The sequence below is a fragment of the Diadema setosum genome, chromosome 10, assembly GCF_964275005.1.
Source record: "Diadema setosum chromosome 10, eeDiaSeto1, whole genome shotgun sequence".
NCBI lineage: Eukaryota > Metazoa > Echinodermata > Echinoidea > Diadematoida > Diadematidae > Diadema > Diadema setosum.
In genome coordinates, this window is record NC_092694.1 from 6,275,814 (window position 1) to 6,296,641 (window position 20,828).

The 20,828-nt window shown below is 38.2% G+C and overlaps 1 protein-coding gene across 1 annotated transcript; it reads left to right on the forward strand.

The window, feature by feature from the left end:
- Positions 1-1,039: 1,039 nt before the first annotated feature.
- LOC140234446 (gamma-aminobutyric acid type B receptor subunit 1-like) lies at positions 1,040-20,573 on the forward strand. The gene is made up of 18 exons (XM_072314492.1): positions 1,040-1,423; positions 2,031-2,168; positions 2,736-2,906; positions 4,779-4,880; positions 6,927-6,992; positions 7,666-7,881; positions 11,123-11,212; positions 11,824-11,976; positions 12,661-12,724; positions 13,151-13,228; positions 14,238-14,388; positions 14,924-15,065; positions 17,006-17,119; positions 17,742-17,867; positions 18,626-18,803; positions 19,188-19,357; positions 19,841-19,966; positions 20,462-20,573. Exons 1-18 carry the CDS (start codon positions 1,040-1,042, stop codon positions 20,531-20,533), a joined length of 2,541 nt encoding a protein of 846 aa, XP_072170593.1. The 3' UTR covers positions 20,534-20,573.
- The last annotated feature ends 255 nt before the right edge of the window (positions 20,574-20,828 follow it).

The window sequence follows — 20,828 nt, forward strand, 5'->3', positions numbered from 1 at the left end:
CCACTATTCTTTTAACAATACCACCAATGTTAATCATAAGACGATGACATACAATTATAACTCGCACATCACTTCAACCTCTATGCGCTCAGGATTGAGGAATAAAGACATGTCAAATAAGTGGGTAACTATTCACATCGAATTCTCTACCTTCAACAATGAAATTCAAAAGCCTCCTTAAACAATAATGTTTTCACAGACTGTTTCCTCATTCATCCAACGAACCTGCATTCTCCATATATCATAGTCACGTGATAGTCTTGCAATTTGTTTCATAGCTCTGGACAGGCAACACTTGAAATAAACGTGACTCGTAAAATATTGTATTAATCTTTGAAGAACAAAACACCGAAATGAGGCATCTCACGTGTTTATACGTGTATGCGTGTTTGCAAGAGATGTACACTTAAGTAACCCCATAACACTCTCAGAGCCCATAAATCCGCAAGACATGCTGGTCCCGATATTTGGAATAAACTTCCACTTGAGTATGATATTTAAAAAGTGGTTGAAAATCAATGCAACAGCAAAGCAATGCCATAAGGAGAATAAATCAAATCATGACGACGACGACGGGAATTCACAGTTAAGAATTCAGTATGTGGAAAACCCCAATTGGTGGAATCACTGTTTCAAAATTTAAGTGCATGGAGAAAGCGGGAAAAGCTTTGCAGATTTAGTAAGAGTTTAGGTGCAGTGCATCACTCGCGGTAGCTGAATGATTCATATCTTGATCACAGTGTTAAGAGTGAAAAGGGTACGAAATAAATTGTATGAGCAAGATGCATTGGTTGTTACACCACGACGATTAGGTTTTAGAATATGATTTCATCTCTTTTTGTAGATTACTTCAACAACATGCGGTCCATGCAGAGAGACAAAAAAAAATGAAGAAGAAGAAGAAGAAGACAGATATCTTGTTCGTCTGCACAAAATGAAAGTTGGTGAAATATTAATTCACCATAGTTTATCTAACAATGATTAAATTTCAAACTCTATCATTTTTTATAACTGAAACGATCGTCTGTCAGCCAGAGCTATGCTGGGACATCTACTCATCTGCGAGATCGCCCTTCTCCTTGTCGTCACTTGCACTGGACAGATCAATGCTGCTTCGACACCGACTTCGACTACCGCTTCGACCACGTTGGAGCGATGGCGAAATTGCACTATGTACAAGGACCTCTGGCCTGACGCAGCTCGATGGTCCGCCGAGCCATCGTCGATCGAGCCCACTGACGAAGGGGAAGAAACGGGGCAGCCGAAGGTGAAGATCCCGCTCTACATCGCTGGCTTCCTACCCTACAGCGAAGTCTACTTCGACAAGCTGGTTTGTACCGTTCTTATTGCCGTCGACCACGTGAACGCCGAGCCAAACCTCCTGAACGACTACGAGCTGCGAATCATTTGGAATTGGACTCAGGTATGCTCATAAGTCGTCGTGGCGTGGTAACAATTCAGTTAAACTTTTAGTTTTGATTCCGAGTATTCAACAACATAAGTTTCATCAATATGTAACTTAATCATCGGATTATGTTAGAATAATAATGTATCAATAAGTTACATTAATCTGTTTTAGTATCATGAGGTCATTTTTCTTGTCTTAAAATTTTTATTTTCAGTTAAGTTTAATTTCTACATTTCATTTTCAACACAATAAAACATATATAATTCTAAAGTGTCAAAAAACAGGAACATGAATATATTCATTCAAGCGTGTGTATAGCACAATGTGCCTGGTTGATACCGTTTGTTGACTATGCTTGTCACCAGTCCTGGGCGAACAATATTTTCTTGACTGGATATAGGTAGGGGGACCACTTCACCGGGTTAGCACCCTCCTCTTTGCAATTCATGAATGAAGTGGGATCTTATACTTGCTTTAGTCGTGGCTAACTCACAAACGGGACCTGATTGTTTCACAAGCTTTTTGGGATAGTCCTGTGCTTTCATAACCCCTGTTAATCTTATTCAACAGAAACAAATATATTCATGTATAACAAATTAACGATAAATAATTTTGTGCATAGGCTCGGCCAGGCCCTGCTCTCCGATATCTTTATGACGTCATCTATAATTCTCCCCAAGTGGTGATGGCTTGGGGGCCGACCTACTCCAGCGTGGGGGAGGTGATCAACCGGGTGGCGGCTCAGTACCATCTCGTACAGGTGATGGATAAAAAAAAAGTGGAATAGGGTTAAGAAATAAGTAATTATGATGTTCACAAATTCACGAAGTCATCATTTTGTCTTGTAAAGGAGTTATGGATCTTCAGAGACATCAATTATGTTTCAATACCGTTGCGGCGTTAAGAAATAGGCCTACACTATTTCGCTTTCTTTATTTTAAAGTCAATCTTTAAAAGCATTATTCATCTTTTGTAGATGGAACAAGAACCCAGCTTTAGTGCTTCAAAATAGTTCTAAAATGTGAGTAAGGGATTGAAACAACAACACGTTACCAATGTAAAAATGTTAATCAGTATGATCAATGTTATGTAACATTGAACATATGGTACGATGATTTATGGTACAACTGACCTACACATATGCATCAAACGTGATAACTCGTACACTTCTAAATCACTGCACCGATGGTAAACAATACCTTCAACAACACTACTGCTAACATTGTTACTTTCTGTAAACAGGAAAAACACATCGACACTATTGTAGGTCAAGGATTTTAGCCAGAATATAGATGGATGAAGTTTGGTCACTTTATCTGTTCGACAGGTTGGAATAGCTCAGTTTCAAGCAGACGACAAGCTGGTGGAACGTTACCCCTACACGGTGCAGATCTACCCGGCCAACTCGGTCTTCAACCCAGCCAGGGTGGCCCTCCTGAAGGCCATGGATTGGAAGAGGGCTGCCATCGTCTACCAAGACGTCAACCTTTTTAGAGACGTATGTATGAATAGACTTGAGTTTTCTTTCTCGTTCATCAGTCGGTGGTTTTAGTGAGTAATGAAATACAGTGAATAAGTCTACCATTAATTCTCTTCTGTCAATAGCAAAGTGTTTATCTTTGAAGAAGTATCTATTGTTCAGAGTTTATGGCACTAAAGTCAAGGAAATATTTTCCCCTTCATTTTGGCTCCGTATTCAGTGGCTAGACGATAAATTGCTGAACCAATCACACCACAAGACTACATAGCACCCCCGAAAAACAACAACAACAACAACAACAAAACAAAACACACACACACACACAAACCAAAAACAGGTCCTTCCTTCAAATCATTTGAATATTTCAATACAACGAATTTGATAATATATGCATTAATATGGACTTCCCACACGCCCATGTGAAAGATGATTGTACTTGTGCTTATATACGTAAAATTTTTTATTATTTTGGTGTTGTTTTATCGATTTGATCATGCTTTACCTTTTTTTTAATGGCAATCATTTCATTTCCGTTGAAAAAGACCATTAATCATCACAGTTACTGAGAGTTTAGTGGTAATAGTAGTATCGTGGATAAACTTTTGGACGATTAAAGAAGAGATTCCAGATTCGAGTGCTGCATGGCACGACGTGTACGTATCATTGAACCAAATGCTTTACCCACTACATTCATAATGATACAATCGTGAAATAACTCGTACGTATCGTTGCAAGACTTTTAGCGTAGATTTCTCGTAGTGCGGTCATTCCACGATGTGACTGCGGATGACTCCCGACCCCTGGGTATAAAACCGTCTCCTCATTTTCCAAAGCTGATTAAAATCTTTATTGTCAAAAAGGTATATGGCAACGGAACCATGTCATCAGCTACTTGTAAATAACAACATTGTCTCTTCATCTGGTTTTCAGTCATATCAAGATTCAGTTTGACATGTCTATATTCTTTTTCTTCAACCCGAAATTTAATGGGTGCTTCCTACCAAGTAAGTTAAACATGGTAAATCTTACCTCATTTTTTCTCTTTTCCGGTTTTTGTTATTCTCAGGTAAAATAAGCAAAACTTGAATATCTTCAATTCTTGAATAACTTATGTTACTTCAAGGATTTTGTTCTTTGTCATCAAATTTATGAAAGCATTCAACAAGAAACCGACTAGCATGGCTTATAAGCATTATTTAGTTTGTTCTGTCATATTCCACATTCTTATTCGTAATGGCCTAAAAGCTTTCGTGCTGTCATTCATAATCTTGTGTTATCTACCTGCTCGTACATCATCGCATCTATTGGTCCGTTGGTTGGTGGTTTTGTTTTGTTGTTGCCGTTGTTGTTGTTGTTGTGTTGTTGTTTTTTTTTTGGGGGGGGGGGGAGCTCGGGGAATAGATATGCGTCGACTCTTGGAGTTCACATATTAAACACACAAAGTATTGGTTAGTCACACGTACATTCAGCCATGTCCTGCAAGAATGCAACAAACACCTTCAAATCCAATTTGATGAAGTATCGGGCATTAAAAAAAAGAAAAAGATAGATTTATTCCAGAAGAATATGTTCCTGTTCATGTTCTACTGCTGTTCTGCGACACTAAACAAAAATGTTTCGAGATTCCGACCTCGGCACCGTTTCATGACAATTGCCATAGTAACAGTCAGTTACTAGTGCTTCCTAACCAATCAAAACTGAAATTGTCAGAGACTGACAACTTGTCAGGGCTGACAGTTTTCATGAAATGGTGCCCAGATGTCAACAAGAGGCAAATATGTTTTCAAAATTTAAATGCCTATTATCCACGGTATCATCGAAAGTACTGATATTATAGTATTGGAAGATGTTTGCCATGCCCCATCCTACTTTTCTCTTATTTTGCTCCAGGAGATGATCGAGTTGGCAACGATGATGCAGGCTGAAGGGTTGAATGCCGTTGCCGTGGAAACAGTCAACGATGACCCGCGCGTGAATATTGAGAGCTTGAAGGTATTTTTATTCACACACACACACACACACACACACACACACACACACAGACACAGACACACACAGAGAGATACACATCTATGTATTTATGACTGCAGTATTCACACTATGATCTTGTGGTACATCTTTTTTTTTTTGTCCTCTTGAAGTGAAATCCACTAGTAATGCTGCAAATCCAAAGTCAGCCTTGCTTTATACACAAGTGAAATGCCAAACTTCGTCTTCACCAATGCCTTTTTTTTTTTTTAATATTGAAAAATATTTTGCTGCCTCACTTTTATTTGATTGCACTTGATGTCAGATCGTTACCCCCGTCTTTCCCTTCGACACAAAAAATAAAATAAAATAAATAACTTAATAAGAAATAAAACATGAAACGTTATATAAAAAGTTATATGAATATGAACTCTTCGCTCGAAGTAAAAGCTTTCAATTGAGCAATCTATGAGCCGGAAGAAACATCAAGGTAGAGGCAGTCTAGAAGAGCAAAATAGAGAGAAAAAAAAATCGCTGGGAAATATCCGGATCTTGAGGAATGCAATTGAAAAAAAAAAAATGTCACGTTAATGCAAAATATTGATTTCTTGCCAGAGCAAGCCCTTGATATCAACTGGTTAGTTTGCAGTTATAACATCAAATGCCTACCCGATATTGATTGGCTCTTATGGACTGCGGAATGTTATTGTGCTCTGTAAGAGCTTTTTATTGTACTCTCAAAGAAACCATAGAATCATTTATTTGCAGGGAAAGAAATTGAAAAAGAGTAGAAATACATGACCGATTAGGGGACGACGAAAGTCAAAGATTTCAATTTACAGTACTTATTATATGTAGGTCCTACTGACAGCATCTTAATGCAAGACGCGTTTTCCTTTCCCAGAAAAAAAACAAAACAAAATAAAAACAGAAATCAACAACAAACGAACAAACAAACAAACAAACTTCATTCTTCTTTTCATAGCCTTAAAATATATTCAACCCTTATGAGAATGATTGTGTGATTCAGTTCGAGGTCAAACTTTACTTTCATCGGGTTGTTTGTTTTTTTTTTTCAATAGAATATAAAAAGCAATGATTGAAATAGGGCATGCTTTTGAATACATGTCGTACACTAAAATAACAGTATTTATATGCTCATGTCTGTGATCAACAAAAGTAGAGGCATATACAGACGCACTTATATATTCTGAGAAACAAAAATCCACTGGAAGAAAATCAAAACATTTGGATTATGTACTGCACGATGTAAATATGGAGGGCAAAAATATCGACAGTTTTTTTCTTTTTTTTATAGTTTCATCATGCCATAATTCTAAATGAATAGAACCTTAAGAATATATTATTATTTCATCTGCGCTGTGTTCTGTGCCCCCTCTCTCCGTCAATTTCTACTTCTCTTTCTCCGGAAAAACAGCAAAGTATCACAGACTCGCATCAATAGCATCGGTCTGTTTCATGTCTTTTGTTAGGCGGCATTTGTTCATATTCTGGTATGTGATGTGAGAGCTATTTATGCAGCAAAATTCTCCCTTCTGAAGGAAATAAAAGAAATAATGATATATTCATTTGTTTTGTTTTGTTTTATGCTTAATCTAATGGAGCTTATGCATCTCCCAAATATTCATATTAATCCTTCATCACTAAAGCTGAATGTATGTGCGTGACACATTGAATTCGAAAAATCATCTTCCTACATAATATAAAGTGACAATTACTATTAACTTCCGGAAAGGCTGCACTGACAGTAACATTGCTCATCAATTTATTCATTTTCGCGAGGCTGCCCTCAGCGTTTACATTTTACTATTAGGCCTACAGTGAAGTCACCCTATCTCGAACTATCTTGAGGACATATTTCAATATCATTTTCTTTTTTGTGATTTATATTTTCGTTTAGAGAAATCTGCTATAAAAAATTGAATTGCTTTGAAACTCAATTTCGAACTGGAAAATAGTCTTATAATCATCTTGTACGTGTGCCTTGTTCATATAATTGTTATAATTGTGTTTTATAACAACATAGTTTGAATCTTTTCCTTATCTCAGCGACACGATGCGCGAATCATTTTCCTCAGTGTGTACACAGACATGGCTGCGAAAGTCTTTTGCGAGGTAAATTGCACTGTTATTTTAAGGACGTTCATTTTCTTTTAAAGGCATAATTTATCACTTGTAGGTGAAACAAAAACCCAGCTTTAGTGCTTTAAAATAGTTCTACAATGTGAGTTGGGGACAGAAACAACCAATGTAAAAATCTAAATCAGTATAATCAATGTTAAGTATTGTTAAAATATATGTGAACAATAGTTATAATAAAATGTTCCTATGCTAAACTGTCTACAGTTATGGTTTATTGAGAAAAAAAGTGATATATTTTACGCTTTATTACAGCATTTTTGTATGGTAGGATGTTTTGTCATACAACTGACCTACACATATGCATAAAATATGATATCTTAAACATTCTTTAAATCTTTGCTCCCAATGTTAAACAGTACCTTTAAAAGACACAAGCTGAGATTTGATTTCCTAGTTCACAAAATGATTAGTGGCAGATACGGCGAGACTTTGCAAAATTAAGGTTTACGTTATTGGATTATTTTATTGCCATGACGATATTCTCTGTTTACTTGCGCAATCGTGACTCGTTGTTGTTTACTGTCCGTTGTTTGATTTTTTTTTTCTCCGCCAATCTCGATAGTTTGTGATGTTAGCTTTGTCATATAAAAATACCATATTTTCTGTTTAAGAATGAAATGTCGGATAAATCATGTGGTCCGAATAGGTGTACCGCCAGAAACTCTACGGTCCCAAGTACGTGTGGGTGCTGATGGGATGGTACCACGCCCACTGGTGGCGCACGGAGACCAACGCGATCTTGGACAGGGGTGAAGATTTGTTCTGCTCCGTGCAACAAGTATTCGAAGCGGTAGATGGATATCTGAGCATGCGCGGCTTTGAGGTGCAGGAAGATTTGTCTACAATTAATTTCAATGGAGTGGTAAGTCAGTCGGAGGGACATTTATTATGTTGATTGCGCGTTAATGGTGGCATTAATATGTCCTGAAAACACCCATTACTTAGATGTAAAACCTGGTATCATGTTACCATGCTCTTTGTTTTTGTTTACCATTGGAGATATGATTACAACAACAACAACAAAAAACTTATTCAAATTCATGAAATTCTTCCGTCGAGATGTTTTCATTGCAACTGATTGACAAATTGCCCTACATCGACGTAAATAAGCACTGAATTGATCAGTGTCTTAGTAGTAGCCATGATAAAAAATCATGGGCGTACATACTCGAGCAGCATGCTATAAGGATTAGAACCAACACTTGCTGTCGGGCGAAAGCTCGGTGGTCTAGTGGAGATGACGCCTGTCCGGTGATCAGGAGGTCGTAGGTTCGAATCCTGCTCGAGTATGTACGCCCATGATTTTTTATCATGGCTACTACTAAGACACTGATCAATTCAGTGCTTATTTACGTCGATGTAGGGCAATTTGTCAATCAGTTGCAATGAAAACATCTCGACGGAAGAATTTCATGAATTTGAATAACAAAGCAGTACCCGCTGCATGCTATAAGGATTAGAACCAACACTTGCTGTCGGGCGAAAGCTCGGTGGTCTAGTGGAGATGACGCCTGTCCGGTGATCAGGAGGTCGTAGGTTCGAATCCTGCTCGAGTATGTACGCCCATGATTTTTTATCATGGCTACTACTAAGACACTGATCAATTCAGTGCTTATTTACGTCGATGTAGGGCAATTTGTCAATCAGTTGCAATGAAAACATCTCGACGGAAGAATTTCATGAATTTGAATAACAAAGCAGTACCCGCTGCATGCTATAAGGATTAGAACCAACACTTGCTGTCGGGCGAAAGCTCGGTGGTCTAGTGGAGATGACGCCTGTCCGGTGATCAGGAGGTCGTAGGTTCGAATCCTGCTCGAGTATGTACGCCCATGATTTTTTATCATGGCTACTACTAAGACACTGATCAATTCAGTGCTTATTTACGTCGATGTAGGGCAATTTGTCAATCAGTTGCAATGAAAACATCTCGACGGAAGAATTTCATGAATTTGAATAACAAAGCAGTACCCGCTGCATGCTATAAGGATTAGAACCAACACTTGCTGTCGGGCGAAAGCTCGGTGGTCTAGTGGAGATGACGCCTGTCCGGTGATCAGGAGGTCGTAGGTTCGAATCCTGCTCGAGTATGTACGCCCATGATTTTTTATCATGGCTACTACTAAGACACTGATCAATTCAGTGCTTATTTACGTCGATGTAGGGCAATTTGTCAATCAGTTGCAATGAAAACATCTCGACGGAAGAATTTCATGAATTTGAATAACAAAGCAGTACCCGCTGCATGCTATAAGGATTAGAACCAACACTTGCTGTCGGGCGAAAGCTCGGTGGTCTAGTGGAGATGACGCCTGTCCGGTGATCAGGAGGTCGTAGGTTCGAATCCTGCTCGAGTATGTACGCCCATGATTTTTTATCATGGCTACTACTAAGACACTGATCAATTCAGTGCTTATTTACGTCGATGTAGGGCAATTTGTCAATCAGTTGCAATGAAAACATCTCGACGGAAGAATTTCATGAATTTGAATAACAAAGCAGTACCCGCTGCATGCTATAAGGATTAGAACCAACACTTGCTGTCGGGCGAAAGCTCGGTGGTCTAGTGGAGATGACGCCTGTCCGGTGATCAGGAGGTCGTAGGTTCGAATCCTGCTCGAGTATGTACGCCCATGATTTTTTATCATGGCTACTACTAAGACACTGATCAATTCAGTGCTTATTTACGTCGATGTAGGGCAATTTGTCAATCAGTTGCAAACAAAAAACTTTATTCGTTGGCGAATGCATCTCCAAAGAAGACAGTAATAATTTATTGAAGAGTTTGTTTGCAAAAACCGATAAGTCCATATTTGTCAAATGGAGATATTTGCGATTAAAGGTCAAGAAAAATAATGAGAATAATAAGAACATTTTTGCTTCTTTTGACCATAACTTTAAAAATATACCATTATATGTAGTGACCAATATATCACTTAAAAGGTATTATTTTGAACTTTATGACAGAGATCGCACTTCAAAATCTTCAAACATGGACTTATCGGTTTTTGCAAACAAACCCTTTATATGGAAGACACATGACGACAAGAGAAAAATAATGATAGTTCTTCCGATAACGACAGAGGCTAAAAACACGTTTTAAATTTATAATCATATACTTCACAAGAGTATAGCTCCCGCCTTTTTTTTCATTCTGACTGTATGAACTGATAACGTCCTCTGTTTGTTGAGAACGATATATTATCCTTCGTATCAATAATACTACGAGCTCTTGTAAATATAGTAATGATAATAGTTTCAGTGATGAAAAAGACAGTAGTAATGGAAGGTAAAAAATGATATTGATAATAATGGGAGGATTGCTATTATATATACTGATCAAAAAGTATATAATATACAAATAATGACTGCTATGAGGGGCACAGTGAAAATTATGGGCCCATGGTGATGTCAAAACCATAACTATGCCCGAAGCGAAGCTGAGGGCATAGTTATAGTTTTCACATCACCGAGGGCCTACATAATTTCAACTGTGCCCCGAATTTCAAGCTGTCATTATTTGTTTTATATACCGAAAATATAGATTCTTCTTATCTGATTGGTTAAAGGGTTACCTGAATTAAACAAGGACTCGTAATCAACGCTGATCGACAGCGCGGCGGTCGTATCATTGGTATGTGCACGGGGTTGCGACTGTCTCCAAACCTATTTACAGGGCACAGTTGATTCTATGCCCCGGGCACAGTAAATCATGACGTCATTTTGATCAAAAATGGGGTACAGCTATTTTCATGACTCCACTTTTAACCAATCAGATGAGAGGAATCTATATATGAGTTATATAATAGTAATTGATATAAAAATGATAATAATGATAGCTTTGATATTTATTCTCGTTATCTTTGCAGCAATTCAGTCCATGCATACGTTAGTTACCTACAAATTTATGTCGTGATTTTACAGATACAAAACAAGATACATGCAATGAGAATATGAATAAAAAGCAAAGTGTACAGTTGTGTATCCCTAACGTGCGCCTCACCAATAAGCTATAGCAATCCCACCACCACCCCCATCCACACCGCCCTATGCTTTCGCAGTAACGAGGTGTCCTTTTCCCGCCCTTTCTCCCTCTCTATTAGTACCCTGACAGCGATCGTTTGGAATTCTATCGCCACCTCCAGAATGAACTCGTCATGGCTGGAGCGTGCGATTCGTATGGGTACGATCAGGTAGGCATTTCAAAAAAACAATTATTGCAGCTCCATCCAAGTTAACTGGGTGGTGGGATGAGAAAAGACGCCTATGGAAAGAATGAGGAGGCTCATATTCATTTTACTTTTTGACTGAAACACACCTGTGAATATCAATGATGCTGTCTTTGAGCAACAAACAGGGTAAGAACCCAAGGCGTTCGTGCGCAGTCGGTAATCAATGTTGGAATTCCATTTGTTGCAGTGATTAGAATCAACGTGACAACAACAATTGCTTAGATAACAAAAGTGTGATTGTGACGACAATAACATGAGCAAAAATCAGTCATTCCCACAACTATTTGCTGTACCAATACATGATAATGAAAATAGAGCAGGATCATCAAAGAAAAGAATAGCTGTCACGGTCAAAAGAATCTCCTCAGCCCAAATAATTATTAGAAAGGACGTGTAACAGGTGATTGGCATACATGTTTGATCTATCACTATACTACACGTCCAGTAAATTCAGTTTGAAGAGAGTTTGACCCGAGACTTTGAAAGCAATTGCATATTGAACGTCATCATTGTGCTTTATTAGTTTGTTTGTTTATTCATTGGAACGTGCCCTGCATGTTGTCTTTGCTCAGATCATGACCATAGCCCTCGCCCTGAACGCTTCTAGTCACGTGATCTCCTCTCAGTATCCTGGCCTCTCATTGGCTGACTTCACTTACGACAACAAGATCCTGGCAGACATCATGGTGGAGGAGACCAAGAAAACACGATTTGTTGGTCTGACGGTGAGCAGCTATCTTTCCACAGACGTCTGTAAGCCTCAACTCTTTTTATTGGATCTTATAATGTATTTCGACCTTTTAGTCGGTACATCCTACAATTATGTTGTCAATGATAGGCAATTAGAGTTCCGTCGCAAAATGGGTTAAGCGCCATTTTCAATAATTTCACTATAAGTCCATCATCAGATATAGAGCAAAATAACACATCTCCAATGATGCCTCACATGTTGCACATCAATGAATATTCTTCAATTATGATTTAAAAAAACTCGTGTTTTTATTCTTTTTTGTTTTTAGCTGGTGCCATTGCATATATCTCAATAAATTATGACAAAAATGAGGCTGACTCGTCTTGCAATTAAATCATAATAAAACAATCTTCTCAAAGCAGGCTTAACGTATTTAGAACCAATACCAATTATTGCTATCAGGGTGACCTTGTTCCATTTGGTGTCTTTTATTTCCAATATCTAGTTTTGACTCGTCCTTTTAATGGTAGTGAGATCATTTATTATGTTATTGTTGTATTTTGCAGATCTTGTTTTTCCTTACATGTAAAGATCTGGACTTTTTTTTTGACAGAAAGTGTTATTTGGATGAGATGGGTGTGTGACTATTTCAGATCTGCGTACAGGAAGATGCTGAACTTTTAAAGATGACTTGACTGATTGTTAAAATCTATTATAGGGACAAGGAGCATTTGATTCATTCGGCAGTAGAGAGAGCGATGCTGTGATACAGCAAAATCAAGGTAAACAGTGTGCCCAGGAAATTTCTCTATTTTTTGTAGTAACTATTATTATATCTTTGAATGTGCCACAACCTTCGGAGAAATGGACAATTCTATGAAACATCATTTTGCCACAGATCAACCAAAGATTCTCTCATGAATCGGGTGAAAAATAATCATAAAGAAGCATGAATGCCAGCAATTTGATATGAAAAAGTATCTTGTTATTTGTTGTGTCCTGTGCGTGACTGTGTTTTCATTTTTGATTTTGCGAATGTTTTGTAATGTTTCAGTGAAATGGAAGCAATCGAAATGCCATCTTATTAGGGTTGAAATAAGAAAGGTTTTGCTGAAAATTCCTTAATATGTATATTAATTCCGTCAAGAGGATGATAGCATGATATCATCGTGGTAAAGGTTTTTATATTATATGATGCATCTACGCAGATGGAATTGTACAGCAAATATTTGTGTATGACCGGAAGACAGACAGAATTCGATGGAAAAACAACTTCCGGTGGAAAGGTGAGATTTTTGTTTTTGTTTCGTATGTTTTCTTTTGTTACAAGTAAATAATGAATGTATCAATAAACTGAATGTGCAAAATGGTCGAATACAACAAATAAAATAAGTGCAGAATGTAAGGAGCAACATAATAGAAGCATTGCTTGGAAGGCGTATATTTCCCGAAGCTAATTCAAAGTGAATACTTACATGAAATTTAAATTATGAACATTGTAAGACATCTCGGACATCATTTTAACACTGACAGAAAATATAAGCTGTGGACTCAGTATAATATCACACACAGATCTCTTATCTGCGGTTGAGATGTCTTTATGCAGAAGGTGTATAATATGATAACAAAAAAAAAACAACAAAGATAAAACAAAATGGACTATCAGTTCTGATTCAGATAGTGCGCCACAAGAACATGAACATTAATTGATGTGTGTGAAGTGCAACACGGCAACATGCATGTCATTTCGGCTGAGATTATGATATGGGCAAATTTTTGTACTTTTGAATAAGACTGAATGAATCAAACGAAATTATGTACAGCATAATTGTTGATCATTAGTATCCCAATAACACTATGTGAATTATCGTTTCATAACACTCCAGTCTAATTCACATTGTACACGGGAAAACTGTAAAACGTGATATACCTGGAAAAAATGGGGAGAGAATCTATTGGGCTAGATACATACATACACAGTCAATACAATGTCAACGTTTGAAAAAAAAATACACAAGAAACGCAGGGCATAATAGTGCAAGGATTTCGATTTTGAGGATGACATGCGGTAAAGTGACACGGCGCCCTCTCTAGACTATTTACGGGTAGCCCTTCGGATACTTTTCCCCTCATTTTTGTTTTAATTTTGATTTTGACATCGAGAAGTTTTCTCCAGACACTTTTCCTCCCCCTGAAATAATAAATTCATGATGAATTGAATCAAACCCACAACACAGACTTGTGAAAAAGTCTATAAAATGAGAACATCTACGTAAATATTCCACCCTCTTTAAGGTTCTTTTGTCCCCGTGGACGGCCCAACGGAAGTAAGACTCGACATCAAGATTTCGGGTGCAGCTCGCACCACTATCTTCGCCCTCGCTTCGTGTGGCATCGTTCTGGCAGTTGTGTTCCTGGCCATCAATATCACTTATAGAAACAAAAGGTAAAATCCCCTCCTCCTGCAGAGTTTGACACAGATTAGATTAAGAAAGAAAAAAAAAAAACGTTGTAAATATTGTGCTCACTTGCAGCAGCAATGATATTCAAGATAAAAATTTGACTGTTGGCTGGACAAAGGCAGAAATTACTCTAAAAAGAAAACAAATATCTATATATTTATTTATTCATTCATTATTCATTCATTCATTCATTCATTCATTCATTCATTTATTATATTTTATTATTATGTACTTGAACATATTTAAACAGGATAAAAAAAGACAATCAGCTAACGGCTGTTATACATCGAAGTCTTGTATGGACATTGGAGTTTCCTGCACAAGGAACAACTGTAAGAAAGACAACAACAATAACAACAACAACAAAGAATAAAACACTTTCCAAGTAAACATTTTCAATAGAAGAGCTGTCCGACTGAAATACTTTCTTCCACTTCCTTTCCTCTTAATTTCTTTTGTTGCCTCTAAAATTTGAAGGTGACTTTTAAGATACCTTTTTTTTTCATTTGAACAAAACAGAGCCGTGAAGATCTCGAGTCCTGTACTAAATAATGTGATTGCTGTCGGTGGAATCTTCCTCTACTGTTCCACGTTCTTGCTGAGCGCGTCACTGGAGGCAAGGAGCCAGGGAAGTCCAGTCTACGTCAACTTTCAGTGTCAGGTAAATGTCTATATAGCACAGCCAAAACTTTCCAGACACACATCATGTAGAACATAAATCGAAAGCTCCATGTATAAATTTTGTAGAATTTGTTGTGGCCCGTGAGAAGAGAAACTAGGACCCCGTTTACAGTGCGAGGCTCGGCCGCGGCCGAGCCGCGGCCGAGCCCAGCCCCGCTTCAGTGTAAACGCGCAAAAGGCCAAATGCGAGGCCAAAATTGGCCTCGCATTTGGCCTCGCTCTGGAGGTGGTCTCGGCCGCGGCCGAGCCCGGCCTCTTCTTGGACCCCGTTTACAGTCCGGCCTCAATTGCGCGGCCGAGCCTCGCAATTTTGTCCGTTTACACTGCTGGGCTCGGCCGCGCTTTTGATTCAAACCTTTCAATATTTTGTCGTAGTGGCGCTCTGCTTATAAACAAACGCAATTTGGTATTGTCTGGTTTTCAGACCCTTTGCCAAATGAATTCCGTGTTCGTCGCCGTTCGGGCAAAGGCCTTTGCCGAAGGAAAAAATCCTTTGCAGGACAAAACCACCTTAAACTATACTAGTTTTCGACGTTGAGGGGGTTGATATCCTGAATAGCGAAAGATACAGGCAGAGGGTTTGGAAGCCAGACTAAAATTGGCCGCGCAATTGGCCGCGCATTTGGCCCAGTTTGCGTTTACACCAAGAAGAGGCCGGGCTCGGCCGCGGCCGAGACCACCTCCAGAGCGAGGCCAAATGCGAGGCCAATTTTGGCCTCGCATTTGGCCTTTTGCGCGTTTACACTGAAGCGGGGCTGGGCTCGGCCGCGGCTCGGCCGCGGCCGAGCCTCGCACTGTAAACGGGGTCCTAGTGTAAACGCAAACTGGGCCAAATGCGCGGCCAATTGTGCGGCCAATTTTAGTCTGGCTTCCAAACCCTCTGCCTGTATCTTTCGCTATTCAGGATATTAACCCCCTCAACGTCGAAAACTAGTATAGTTTAAGGTGGTTTTGTCCTGCAAAGGATTTTTTTCCTTCGGCAAAGGCCTTTGCCCGAACGGCGACTTCGTCGCCACGGAATTCATTTGGCAAAGGGTCTGAAAACCAGACAATACCAAATTGCGTTTGTTTACAAGCAGAGCGCCACTACGACAAAATATTGAAAGGTTTGAATCAAAAGCGCGGCCGAGCCCAGCAGTGTAAACGGACAAAATTGCGAGGCTCGGCCGCGCAATTGAGGCCTAACCCTAACCCTAACCCTAACCCGGCCCCGCACTGTAAACGGGGTCCATTACAGCTCTGACACCTGTCTGACAAATCTTAAACAAATCCCACTGAACAGTGTTGATAACATAGAGCCTCACATATTTCAGAAAGGTGGCAGTGTAATGCCATTAGAATACCGCTTGCATAGGAAGTTCACCTGTGTAGAATCTTTGCATACCTTCTTCCTTTGTTTTGCTTCCTTGAGCCCCGGCTCGTTCATTAATGGTTAGGCTGCCATGACATCACCCTTGTTCATTGCAATTTGTTATGAATTTTGAAAGCATTCTTATTTCTCGTCCCAATCACCATAAATTCTGAAACTCTGTACTCAGTATAAATAATTTATAGTTATTCAAATGTAAAAGTCTGAAAATCATCTAATAGCAACGAAGTGCAACCATGTATTGCTATCGTCATTTTCCATAGAGTCGGTCGGATAAGCGACTTTTATATTATATTTTTCTTTGAAAGGATGATCATTATGTAGGGTATTTTGTGAAATGATACCAAGATGAACAACTAGAAAACAATGCTACCTTTGTGACTGGTAAATGCTTAAAAGCATGTTAATAGAGCATTAACTGAAATTGTAAAATGCTTGACTGTTGGTGGATATACAGTGAAATTGATTCTCTAATGCTTCTATTTTGAATGAGCAATGAAACATGACGGAAACAGTTTAATGGTTCAATTTTTCTTGTGATGTTTTATGAGGGCGCTATACTAGTTGCAAGCGTGGGACTTTCCCTGACATTTGGCGCCCTTTTCATGAAGACGTACCGTATTCATCAGATCTACACGAACGCCATGAAAGCCAGGAAAGTGCTGGTAAGTTTGGTTGTTTGCAATAAAAAGAAAAATACTCATGAGTAAATCCTGTTCCAAAGTTGCATTAAAATTGATGACGCCATGATTCAGTTGGATAGTTTGTTAGATATGTTCCAGTATAAACAATGTTTATATTTAATCTAGCCATGCACGTTTCATATGGTGCCTTTTAAAATGATATAGCAGGAGGCCTTGCAGATGAAAAAAAAAAGAAGAAAGATCCAGCTCAGGGAGGTTCGCACCAGAAATTTACATATCGAAAGGGCATCGCATACTCCATTAAACCACGTATGCAAGCATGAGTATTAATATGACATCTCAAAAAAAAAAAGAATTCTAAGTTGACCGAAATCAATAAAGAATTATTGTTCACGTAAAAAAAAAGTAAAATGAATATGAAATATACGCCTCAGTTACTATTAGTAGAATGCAGGTAACTTAATCTCGTCATGTTTGTTTGTTTGTTTGTTTGTTTTGTTTTTTTACATAATCATATTATTTAATTACTCCTTAGATCCATGACAATGCTTGCGAGGTTTCGATCCCTTACCCCTAAAGTAGTGTGACCTTTGACCTTGGTCCCTTCCCCGTGAAGCCTCACTTTTCTGTTTTGTGTCTTCAGAGAGGGCTAACTGACTCCCGTCTCTTGATTGCGATCTCCTGCTTCGTGGTCATCGACATCGCTTTCTTCGCGCTGTGGATGATCTATGATCCGATGACGACGCAATCGGAAACGTACACGCCCATAGTACGTAATGATCGGACAGTTTCACAAGCAGAGGAAGAAAGAGAGAATGGGATTTTGTGTTGTGTATTATCATGTTATGTTTCCCAAGAAATAGATAATATAGATAGACAGCTCAAAAGATAGATAGACAAACAGATTAGATATATAATAATAGTAATTGATAGATATAGAGATCTATATTGGAAGATTGACAATAAATAAAAAAAAAATAGAGATTAAAAACGAGGATATCTGTCTCTGTGGAGAAAGGACCGACTTGAATGAAAATTCTTACAGCCATGTATTTCGACACAATTAACAACGTTATTGGATGAATCGAGAATGTTGCAGCATGCTTACAAAAATAAGAGGAAAATGTGTAGAAACATCATTTTGCAAAAAGTTATAAACTTTGAAATGGAAATGGAGATGTCCTTTTGAATGGACAATAACTTGTGTCAATACTATTATAATGTAAATGCAAATACATCACTTTATCAACTTCGAGAAAGACTTTGTCGCAAACCTTTGAAATCGCACGTTAGTTTGATAATAGCCAATGTTTCTTGTGTCCGCATTTACAAAAGGATCTATCACAATGACGTAATAGTTATCATTAATCTAAATTTATTTGTGCTACATTTAACTTTATAACACCTACTGTTACCCTCATCTAACTGCATGGATTAATGATAATAACTTGCAATTATGCTATACTTGCAGAAAAACGATACTTCGATCAACATTATCGACTGCAGCATTTCCTCTTTGTATTCTAGTTTGACGAGACGGAGCCCGAAAAGGAGGTTTTTAAGGTGCCAACGCTAAACACTTGTACGTCAGACCACATGTTTCCATTTTTGGGAGCTCTTGGGGTGTACAAAGGTGGACTGCTTATTTTTGGCGTATTTCTAGCCTGGTCCGTGAGGAACATCCGCATCATGGAACTCAATGATAGTGAGTTACTGTGCATTTAAATACACGGATTGATTGCATGTATGTCATTATCACGACTATGAATTCGATGAAAACGTAATTTTGATGATGATGACAGTATTATGTACTAAGTGATGAAACTCATGTATAGGTGATTACAATATTAAAGAGTGATGTAATAATGCTTGTTGTAAGGATGGCAAATGCATATTAATTGACCATTTTAGTAACAATAAATAATACAGAGATAATGAAATTCTGGTCTTCATCAATTCTATAATTTCATGCTGAGATTTTTGTTCGCATTGCTTTCACTTCTTCTATCATTTCATTACCTTTTGTGTTGTTTATTTTCCTTACTATTTTATAATCATACGCATGGTTTGTGTTTTCGTTTTTACCAAGGTAAATACATCGCCTTGTCAGTGTACACAGTCTCTATCACCTGCGTCATCATAATTCCTTTTGCCTACATTTACTACGGTTTGGGAGACATCGATTTCGTCTTTTCGTTCGCTGGGGGCGCTATAGTGGTCGCCACGACGATCGTACTCTGTCTCGTGTTTGTGCCCAAGGTCAGGCATTACATCGTATCAATGCGCGCTTAGCGTGGATATTGAGACGTAGGTCAATTTTTGATCTTCTGAAAGACCAGATGTGTATCAGACTGAACTAGATTTTTTTTTTTTTTCGTAAGAACTAATAACAGTATAATAGTCTAATTTATTGTTTGGGGTCGAAGTTATTATTAGAAATGCAACTTAAAGTTAATACCATTATTTCGGTGAAAACTGCAAGACGCAGTCGTATTGGCCTTCAAATGCCATCTTATCCTATTAAGAAATTCGTACACTTTATCCCTACCTTAGGTTAAAAAGAAATGCGTCCAATCCATCAGCAAAATATACTTTATTTTATAGCTTGCTTTTATCGTCCAGTTTTGTAGTTCAGTTGCTGATTAACGACGTTAATTTCTTTATACTTCTTGAATTGCATTTTGCATTATGTCGACTATATCTTCAGTGGCAAAATTTATTTTTCTGTTGTCTCTTTATCAGTTGGTTGCACTGAATCAACCCCAGAGTGACCGAAAGCAACATCACGTTCCCATGGCAACGGGGACCGATACCATATTTGACGACAAAGAAGCCGTTATTCAACGCCTGCAGAACACTTTGCAACAGGTAAGGCACTTTCGATGACGATGTTTCAGACTCATAATAGTGGTCTCCATTCATCTGAATTTCACTTGCAATTTATACCAGACTGTCTCATTTTTTGTCCATCATGTTGACGTGCTTATAATATAATAAATAGAAGATATCATTCCATACACTTTGTGCATTCTATTTGTTGTTATACACTATATTCTTCATGTCATGATGTTGAAGCAAAATCTTTTGTTAGCTGAAGTACAATGAATTATCTTGGATATCACGTTCTTCATGTTGAAGCAAAATCTTTTGTAAGCCGAAGTACAATAAATTCTCAAGCCTGTCATCTTCTTCCTCAGCTTTTTCTTTTTTAATTCTCAGCTCGCTCTCTCTCCTATCTTTTTCTGCCCCTATATCATCGCAAGATTATTAGCAACGACAGCAACAATGGTGTTTATTAATGTCGCATGGCTCCTTGTATCCTGTTTATTTGGTTTGGTTCATTTTGTGTTTTTCGTTGAAAAGAAATTGCAGGAGAGGCAGACTCTGCAAGAAGAATTGACCCGCTTGGATCGAATCTGCATTAACGGAGAGTAAAGCTGCACGATTTCACTGCAGTCATTATTCGGAACTCAGCTATTATTCCTTCTGCATTCAGTCGTAGTGTAATTATTGGCATGTAGAGTGGTCTATATTATGAAGAGTTTTGCCTCAAACGGGATTGAGCGCCATCTTTAAACATTTTAAAATAAGTCCATTATCAGATAGAGCAAAATCGAACATCAGTACCCACTTGTTGCTTTTCGAGGAATATAAGATACGATAAAAGTCCCATATATTTCTTTTTTATAGCAGTTTTAACAGCAAATGTCTCGAATTGACATGAATAAAG